General features: G+C 41.2%; 1 protein-coding gene across 3 annotated transcripts in view; it reads right to left on the bottom strand.

Moving 5' to 3' along the window:
• Positions 1-1281: 1281 nt before the first annotated feature.
• The window catches only part of CRACD (capping protein inhibiting regulator of actin dynamics), a 118540-nt gene continuing 109513 nt past the window's right edge, over positions 1282-10308 (bottom strand). For all 3 annotated transcript variants that reach the window (XM_084760498.1, XM_084760496.1, XM_084760497.1), the window contains 2 exons: positions 7067-7229; positions 1282-4318 (listed from right to left, as the gene is read on the bottom strand). In XM_084760498.1, coding sequence (XP_084616624.1) covers positions 4158-4318; positions 7067-7229 — 324 coding nt within the window. In that variant the 3' untranslated portion in view covers positions 1282-4157. The remainder of the gene's footprint in view (positions 4319-7066; positions 7230-10308) is intronic.

The following is a 10308-nucleotide window of genomic DNA, read 5'->3' as shown; positions in this document are numbered from 1 at the left end:
CTTCTTGAGCTGGCCGTTCACGTTTGCCCTTGGACACAGAGCTCCTGGTCTGGGACGTTTTCAGACTGAGACTTAGCAACAGCTACTGTAACCCCCACCCCCACCCCAGACCCCCAACTCTCAGGCCTGCAGGCTACACCATCGGCTTCCTGGTCTTGAGGCCTTTGGCCTTTATCTGAATCGAACTACAGCACACGTTCTGCGGGTCTCTAGTGTGCAAACAACACATGGTGGCTTTGCACTCTCCTTACCCTCATGAGCCAATTCCTGAATCTCTACTTTTATACACATCTGTTAGTTGTTTCTCTGGAGAAATCATATTAGGCTATATATATTTTTAATAAATAACCTTTCATTTTTCCATCTAGATAAATATATCTGACTATGTTTCTTTAGAGAACCCTAATACATTAAAGTAGTTCTGTGGCTTTCAGGGGGGGTTTCAAGATCTCTGTGGAAAAGAAAGGATCAGAACATATTTTGTGAGTTAGAAACAGAATACACCATTTACTGTTTATACTGTAAATTTGAAAAGATTTTTATTTTCTGTGTTTTGCCTGTATGTATGTAAACACACCATATGTGCATTCCCTTCAGAGGCCGGCAGAGAGCATGGGATCGTTTGGAGCTGGAGTGAGCCACTGTGTAGATGCTGGGAACTGAGCCTGGTTCCTCTGTGGGAAACAAGAGCTCTTAATGAACCATTTCTCTAGCCTGAGAGGGGGAGAGAGGGAGAGGGAGGGAGCATGTGTGTGCATTGCTGGGACTTGAACCTAGGGCTTTGTTCATGCTAGGCAAGCACTCTACCACGGAACTAGGGCCTTATGTTTCTACACATACACCGTTTCAACGTGATACTGGTAACATTGGGCATTCATCATCCCTGCTATGCAGCCCATGCTGACTTCACAGTTTTCCACCAAGTTCTTGCAGGTCACATTCCTGGAGGGGCCAAGGTGTAGCCCTGTGGCAGCTGGCCCGCAGCTGTACTGCTCACAGGCCCTTAACTGAGGCTGCTGAGCTGTGGCCTACAGTTAGGAGAGTGCAAGATCACTGTATCTGAGATGCAGAGAGAGCACTCGCCGTTTGGACTGGAGATAAGCACTCTCACTCATTCATATGTTCTTCCACTGGAATTTTTCAGAAAAACAAAGTAGCATTAGAAACAACTTGAAATTTTCTTATTCATCCAAAACTCTGTAAATAGATGATTGCTCATAGATGGCCATTAAAGTCAGTCAGAACTTGAGCTTAAAAAGGATATTCCATGAGTGCCAAGGATCTTGTCAGTATTTTATTGAAAGGTCTTTCCCCTTAAATAATGGACATTTTTACATTCAAACTGTATACAACCAAAATCTCAAAATAATATTAAAATCACACTAAGGAATTTTTATTAAGTATCTACTTAATTTTATTGTTGGTAAAAATATTGCAAGACACTTGTAGCTAATGTTGCTGCTTTAAAATAAGCAAACTAAACATCACAAGAAGAGACGGTGGATACATACTATACATTTGCAGATAGCCAGCTAAAATGAGAATTTAATGGTAATCAATCATGTTTTATAAGAAACAATTGCACTTGAAACATTTTTAAAGTAAACAAAAAATTCTACTTTCATAGATAAGTCTATGAGCAGAGGTTAATCATCTATAACCTTGCCAGAAGTGTGTTTAAATTTAAAAAGAAGTTTGTATATTTAATACAGCAGTCATTCATTAAAAGAAAAAGAAGTCTTGACTTTTTTGTTTTCACAGAACTTCCCCATAGTTTGTTGCTCAGAAGAGTGCAACACAACTAAAGCAGAATAACACTTCATTGGTATTTAGTGCAGGTGTGGGGCGACTTTAAATGAAATGTTAAACATGGACTCTTTAGCAAGTATGATGGCTGCCTTTTCTTCAGTAGATTCTTCTTTTAAAGGTGTTGGTGGGTATCCTTAACCAAGCTGTGTCCTGTACTGTGGAGTACTCAGCTGGTGGTGCTGAGTCGGGGTGAAGGCATCTACTAGTCTTTGTTTGTTTGTTTGGACACAGGGTCTCCATCATGTAGCTTGGCTGGCCTGGAACTCAGTGTGTAGACCAGACTGGCCTTGAACGCATAAGAGACCCGCCTGCCCCTGCCTCACAAAGGGAGATAAAAGGCGAGAGCCACCACACCCAGCCCTATTGTTTCTCATCTTACTTCTGTACCTGTTTCCTGCTTTGACTGTAATACTGGCCAAAGCTGACAGGACAGAAGGAGGAGGCAGTTTGGAAGAATCGCTGTAGCACTATAATTCTAGGGCTTTGGGTGGAAAGATTCCCATTCAAAAGTGTTATAGATCAGTGAGGAAATCATTGAACTAACAAACATCTACACATCAGATTTAAAAATGAACACCAGTGTGGAAAACGTGCAGTGGAATATTAGTTGCTTACAATAGCAGTGGGGAAAAAAAGTTATATTGATTCTTAACAGTCTGAAGGTCCAGGATATATGACACTAAATCCAACTTGCAATAGTACAGCTATCCACTTGACCACACACACCAGCTGCTCTATGAAGCTGACCCATTGTTTCTAGAGAGAAAATGGTTCCTATATGGTAAACAGCATCCCTGTCATCCTGAAGGGTAGACTGAATACAGCACATTGCATATTGAGTAAGCACAAAGGAAAAGTGGTAATGGATGCTATAAAACATGTTAGTATGCGAGGAAAAAAGGACGCAGTTTCCTCTGCACTGGGCAAAGGGTCTGCACTGATATTTCAGAGTAAGAATCTACGAAAAGGAAAATATGCCAACACTTTGAGATACAAAGTTAGTGCCAGCAGTATGTAGGCATTTGCTGGTATGTCTAGCGTCATGGAAAGCAAATCTAGAGAAATAAACAAATACAGGTGGCTTTGAAACTGCCAAGTCCCTTCTTTGTATGCACATGTGTATGATAACAAGGCCACGTAAAACTCTGAGATGCTTTTTTTTTTAAAGGTATCAAGGTGAATGCTCTAAATTTTAAATGCTTTGGAACATTCGACTCAGAATTATTCAAGTACAGTAAAGAAAAAAAATCTCTGCTGGAAGTCCTTAGTACAAACAGGTTACACATCTTGGCTTGTTCATTTTCCCTAAAGGCCAAGGGGAGATTTCAGAGGCATGGAATGCCAGCAACCTCAACTATCGTACATACATGGCTGGTGTGGGTGACGGTTTTATTTTCTTGTCTCATTTTTGCATCTTTGGATGGACAAGCCTTCTCTTCAGTGTGAAAAGCTAGATGACACCAGTCGCCACACCCCAAGGTTCTTCACCTTTGGGTTAGATCACAATCCATCTGAAAAGTCTTCCCTAAAAATATATATGCTGAGCCCTGTGCTCCCAGGAGGTGGGACTGCAACCTGGGCTGCTGAGGGGCCACAGCACTGACGGAGAGTCTCAGAGACAGGTCTGGCACAGGATTTCCTTTTTTTCATCAGAATAAATACAAATGTTCCTTAGGAGCCAGCTAGGCCAAATGGTCCATGTGTCTTTCAAGAGGGTACTGGTATGACGAGGCATGCCATGGATCTAGTGTGGTACGAATGTGAGTGGATTTGCTCTGTGATGGTTTTAGGGTGGGGAAAATTCACAAAAAGACAGACATAGGCACAGAGTTGGGAGCCAGCTTTTCCTAACTTTCCAGTTACTGCATTCAGGAGAGTGACACCATGTTTTATGTACATGTGAACCTGTCACTGTTACATATTCAAACATAGTGGGGTAAATGTTCTGGAGTAGAGAATCAAAAAAAAAAAAAAAAACAACTTACAGAGATTGGCAAAAGGACATGTTCTGAAATGGTGCATGGGTGTGCATATGTGAGGGCCATGGGATGGCGGGCATGGCAGGCTCTCCTGAGGAGCTCTCATTTGCAGATTTCGCTTCATGTGGTCCCTCAGACAAAACTGTCTCTTGAGAACAAGGGGGAGCTCAAGGCACCAGGACCCAGGGTTGTGCAAATACACTCTTTACAATGAACACCACCAGTTCAGTTTCTAAACATTATTTTAGAGCCTATAAAACATGCTTCTTTTCCCTAGCTTGGTTTCTTTACCTCATATAAAAAATAAATAAATAAAAAGGGCAAGAAAAGAGCCAACAACTGGCCAGAGAAATGGGTAAAAGTCACTGTTTACTTAATAATTTGTGGGCAATCGCTCCAGGCCTTTGCTTTTCTTTTGGCCAAAGCCAACCAGGCAGGTTCTGTGGACACAGGGGCAGCATCTGGGGTGGAGAACCTCTTGGTGACCTCTTTGACCAGTGGGGCTGGGGGCGCAGAATCTGAGATCTCCACTGCATGGGTTCAAAGGGAAAGAGAAATAAGTAAGAACCACATAAAAACAGAAAGTGTACTCAACAGAATTACACATACTCACTGTAGATGAAATGTGCTCACACACACATCCCAGAACAGCTAAATCTAGCTGACAGTCACAGAGTTACGTAACAACATTGACAATCTACTCTCATCATTTTAAGAGTCCAGTTGGTTGTTATCTACGATCCCTGTAGATACAACAGGGATCAGGAAATACAACAGATTTCTTGAACTTCTCTGTAATGTTGTATCTGTTAGCAAACACCTCCCCAGTCCCCTCTCCAGGGTGAGAGTTTGACTTAGACAGAGGTCAATCCACGAATGATCGAGCTTGCCTTGGAGCTGCTATGGCCCTAAACTCACAATCTTCCTGACTCTACCTGAGCCCCAAGGTGAACCTGTGGATCTTACCAGCTGCCATGACCCCCGTCACTTCTTTTTGAGACAGTGTCAAACGGTAAAATTTCCTTCTATAAACCTTTGCTACTAGCATGCTGTTTTTATGAAACTCTGAACTATTCCTAACAATAGTTGGGCTCTACTTCCTCTGACTCTTCCTCCTACTCTCTCTTCTTCTTACTCTTCCTGTCTCGGTCTCTCTTTCTCTGGGGTACCCCTCCACCCTTTCCTTCTCCCCCCATGCTCATTTAATAAATCTCACATAACATTAAAAAAAAAACAGTTGATCAATTTCACCATTACCTTGTGCTAGAGGGCCTGGTAGACCCGTGTGAGATCTTATATGAGTTATATATAATGGATGATTTCTATTTCTGATCACTCATTGTAATTGAATAAATAGTGAAGTTAAGTTGGAGTCATCCTGAATTAGATCAGCAGCTTCTATATGCAAAACAACTCTTTCAGTATATTGAGAGTCAGTTACTATATTAAGAGATTCTTGAAAATCTGATAACACTATCAGAATTGCATATAATTTTGGTTTTTGAACTGAATCATAATGACTCTCAACAAACCTTCATTATGTGTTCTGACTTATAACCTGCCCTTTTTGATTTATTGGCATTAGTGTAAAATGTAGGAGCACCAGAAATTGGAGTCCTTTTTATTATACAACGGAGAATCTAATTAGCTCTTTTTATGAATTGAGATACTTTGGGTATCTGTTGTTAATTTCTTAAAAACAAAACAAAACAACAACAACAACAAAAAACCACTGCAAGCTCCCTGCCAGTGTTCACTGTCTCCCCATAATGAGGCAATATCAACATCAGTAAAAGGTACCTCAGTTTCTGCTGGGTCCATTCCTGCTAATTGGCAAAGTCTCAGTTTTCCTTTCAGAATCAATTCAGAAATCTTTTCCACATAGGTCTTTACTGTTTTACTCTGTTTATGTGCTAAAGCTATCCATTCTAAGCTATTATCTTCTCTCTGCATAAGAATTCTTGTGGGAGAATGAGTAGAAGGCAAAATAACAAAATACAATCTAGTTTTAGGTCCAAGCACTCCACATGTACATCCTATAATTTCTTTTCTACCACAGCCAATTCGCTCTCAGCCTTAGTTGCTAAGTTTCTTGGACTATTTCAGTTCTTATCACCTTACTCAGCCTCTTGAGTAGTTAATCTAATTGTGGACGGTAGCCAGTTAATATCTGATTAAGAGTTTGTAATTGATCTCTCCTGATTTGTACATTTTGTGGTCTAATTTTCTGTAGGCCTATTTTGTATCCTAGATAATTAATAGAATCACCTCCTAGTATTTTTTTTTCAGGAACAGTCTGTAATCCCCAGAAAGGCAAAGTTGATCCAGATCAAGTTCCAAGCAGAGAAAAACTTAGATAGTGAGCCTGTGGGGGCCTTTTCCATCAGGACGTGAGCTGAGCAGGAAGATCCGCTAAGTGCTTTCTCTGCCTCTCTGGACTAGCAGGTTTTCCACCTCAGCATCTGGTTCCTGAGTCTTTATTGATAAAACAGAATAACCTGGTATTTTCGTTTAAAACTACAACTGGGACATTTTATTTTTTAACATTTTTCAAGTGTCATAAACAAGAAAAGTGCCCATTGCTAATTAGCACTAAGGATGCAGTGATGAGAAAACTTCCTCCATAAAGTCAGACAATCAGAACCCGTCTCTAGCATCACATCAGTGGGAATGGCTGAGTGTCTGCACTGTGAGTCACCAGGAAGTGGAAGCAGCTTCCACTTTCAACCTCCACACAGAGGCCCAGGTGGTGACTTTCTCATACTTATCTCTATTGTCATTTCAGATGACAGGACCAGTCCAGGCTCATTCTGCTTCAGGTTTACCTAAACTTGCCTTCCCCAACCTTGTTATATTCATCTCTTCCTTAAAAAAAAAAAAAAAAAAGTTCTGGTATATGTTCTTCCTTACTAGCAAACAAAGAAAAAGATAAATAATAACCAGATGATGGACAGTGAGGGACCGGCTATGACTCATATTGTCCTGTTAAAATTTCAGAAACCCAGCAAGCCAGTTGGTGTCATATTAGAAGCTTCAAATTAGCCACAGCTGAAGGATTTCCATCATGGAAGAGAGTAAAGGTTACAAGCCAAAGGGCTCTGTACCTCACTAAAGACAGCTCACAGTCTCTGCTGCGAGCTGAGGGATTCCTGGGTTCGCATCAGCATCGGAGTTCATGCCTGGGTCTGCAGAGAGCCTGTGCTCTGTGATGTCTAAGAGTCTGTGGCAGTCCCCACGTGGTAGGAAATAAAACCTGTAACTATAGGCAAGCTGTCTACCTGTCACGGAGGTGGGAAGGGTGTTGGCCTTCTTCAGCTGCTCTCTGCGCTGGAGCCTGGACACTGCAGTTTCGGGCTTCTTATCTTCTGATGGAGCAGCAGACTTGTGCAGGGAACCAGCTCTGCTTAATCGACTGCTTCCAGGCTGTGGGCTGATGCTGGCCTGCATTGGGAACGACAGGGAATGTATGTTTTCAGTGCATGGTCTCTCACCCCAGTGAGAGGGACTGGGCTGCACTTGGGAGCAGTGCCTTCAAGACAGGCCTCCAGTGAAGACTCAGTGGTGTGTACCAAGGATGAAGAGCCCCATCAAGATGATTATAAAATTAGGTCACAGAACAGAACAAGGCACCGGATGGACAGCCCACTGCACAAACTCACTTCTGTACCTCCAATAGTTAGCAGTTTTCCTTCTCCAAGACCGGCATGGTATAAGAGCCTCGTGAGAGGTCTGAAACCAGGGAGAGAACTGAAGCCTGTCCTGTTTCATGCTCACCTTAGATTCCAACCACTTCAGCTCATGATTGTTTTTCTTTTGTTATTAAGTCAAGAGCTTTTAACCCAGGAAGTACTTTGCAGCTTCCTGGCATACATTAACCTCCAGTCTCATTACCATCACACCTTGGGGCCATTATTAAGTAAACTAGGGTAGACACAAACACTAGGACCCCGTGACATTGGATCTGACAACCAAAATGGGCATCCGATGATTAGCTGGTACTTGGCACATACAGTGTAGATGCAGGACAAAGAGTATTCATGCCCCGTGGAATAGGACAAGAGATTTCATCACATAAAATGGCAATTTAAGTCCATGAATTGTTATTCCTGGAGTTTTCCACTTATTACTTCTGGATCATGATTGACTTCAGGTCATTCAAACTGTGGGAAGTGGAACCTCAGACAAGGAATAGGCCACTACTGAAACCATTGTGCGTGAGCTTTGCTGTAAATACATACATCGTAGATTCTGCCAAATCAGGCTCACCTACAAGCATATTAACAACCAAATTAAATTTTATAATGGATAAAAAAAAGCTTTCCCGATAAGAGGCCTACAGAACACCAAATAGATTAGACCAGAAAAGAAAATCCTCCTGCTACATAATAATCAAAAAATAAAATCAAACCGTACCTATCCACAAAATCCAGCCCTACAGAATATTATAGAGGGAAAACCCCAACCCAGAGAGGCTAATAACCACACCCAGGACCACACAGTAAATAGATAATTTCACTTTAGCAAAGCAAAGCAGACAAACACACAAACATACTACCTCATCCAACATCAAAATCAAAGGACCTAACAGTCACTGGTCACTAATCTCTCTCAAGATCAATGGTCTCAACTTTCCAGTAAGAAGACACAGACTAACAGAATAGATGCATAAACAAGACCCAGCATTCTGCTGCAATCAAGAAACTCATCTCAGCCACAAAGATAGACATTACTTCAGGGTAAAGGGCTGGGAAAAGGTTTTCCAAGCAAACGGACACAAGAAGCAAGCTGGAGTGGCCATTCTAATATCTAATAGACTTTCAACCAACATTAATCAAAAGAGATGAGGAAGGACACTTCATCCTCCTCAAAGTAATTCAACCACAATGTCATCACAATTCTGAACATCTATGCCCCCATTACAAGGGCACCCACATTTGTGAAAGAAATATTAATAAAGCTTAAACTACACATTGGTCCCCACACATTAATAGTGGGAGACTTCAACACCCCCCTTTCACCAAAGGATAGGTCAACAAAACAAAGCTAAACTGAGAAATAATGACACTAACAGACGTCATGAATCAAATGGACCTAACAGGTAGCTATAGAACTTTTCACCCAAACACAAAGGATTATACCACCTTCTTAGCATCTCATGGAACCTTCTCCAAAAGTGACCATATAGTAGTCACAAATCAAGCCTCAACAGATACAAGAAGATTGAAATTATACCTTGTATCCTATGACCACCATGGACTAAATCTGGGCCTCAACAAAAACAGAAATAACAAAACTCTTACACACACTTGGAAACTGAATAACTCTCAGTGATATCTCAGTCAGAGAAGAAATAAAGAAATTAGAGGCTTCCTAAAATCCAATGAAAATGAAGATACAACACACCCAAATTTATGGGAGACATTGAAAGCAGTGCTAGAGGAAAGTTCATAGAACTAAGTGCCTTCATAAAGAAATTGGAAACATCTCATACAGGCAACTTAATGACACATGTGGAAGCCCTGGGGTTAGAGGAAGGGGAGAATCAGGAACACCCAAGGGGAGTAGATGGCTGGAAAAAAACTCAGGGTTAAAATCAATAAATTAGAAACAGAGAGAACAATTCAAATAATCAACAAAACCAAGAGCTGGTTCTTTGAGAAAATCAACAAGATAGACAAACCTTTAGCCAAACTAACTAAAAGGCAGAGAGACACTATCCAAACAACAAAATCAGAAATGAAAAGGGAGACATAGCAGACACTGAAAAAACCCAAAGTATCATAAGGTCTTACTTCAAAAACTTACACACTTTGACCACGTCCCCTGGATAAGGAGGCCTGGTGGCACTCAGAGGAAGGTTGGCGGGCTACCAAGAAGAGACTTGATACCCTATGAGCATATACAGGGGGAGGTAATCCCCCTCAGTCACAGTCATAGGGGAGGGGAGTAAGGGTAAAATGGGAGGGAGGGAGGAATGGGAGGATACAAGGGAGGGGATAACCATTGAGATGTAATATGAACAAATTAATAAAAAAACTTATACACCACAAAATTAGAAAATCTAAAGAAAATGAACAATTTTCTTGATAGAGTCAACTTGCCAAAGTTGAAACAAGATCAGGTAAACAAATTAAATAGTCCTATTTATCCTACAGAAATATAAGCAGTCATCAAAAGTCTCCCAACCAAAAAAAAGCCCAAGGCCAGATGGTTTTAGCACAAAACTCCACCAGACCTTCAAAGAAAAGCTAATACCAATACTCTTCAAACTATTCTACAAAATAGAAATGAAAGGAACATTATCAAACTCATTCTATGAGGCCACAGTCACCTTGGTACCTAACCTTCACAAAGACCCAACAAAGACAACTTCAGACCAATTTCTCTTATGAACATTGATGCAAAAATACTCAATAAAAATACTCGCAAACCAAATCCAAGAACACATCAAAGATGTCATTCACCATAACCAAGTAGGCAGGGATCCTAGGCAGTCAGGGATGGTTCAATATGCAGAAAT

The sequence above is a fragment of the Acomys minous genome (genome assembly GCF_964271855.1).
Source record: "Acomys minous genome assembly, chromosome: 15".
In the NCBI taxonomy this organism is placed as follows: domain Eukaryota; kingdom Metazoa; phylum Chordata; class Mammalia; order Rodentia; family Muridae; genus Acomys; species Acomys minous.
Note: the sequence above shows the minus strand (reverse complement) of the source record. Positions and strands in the feature narration are given on the sequence as shown.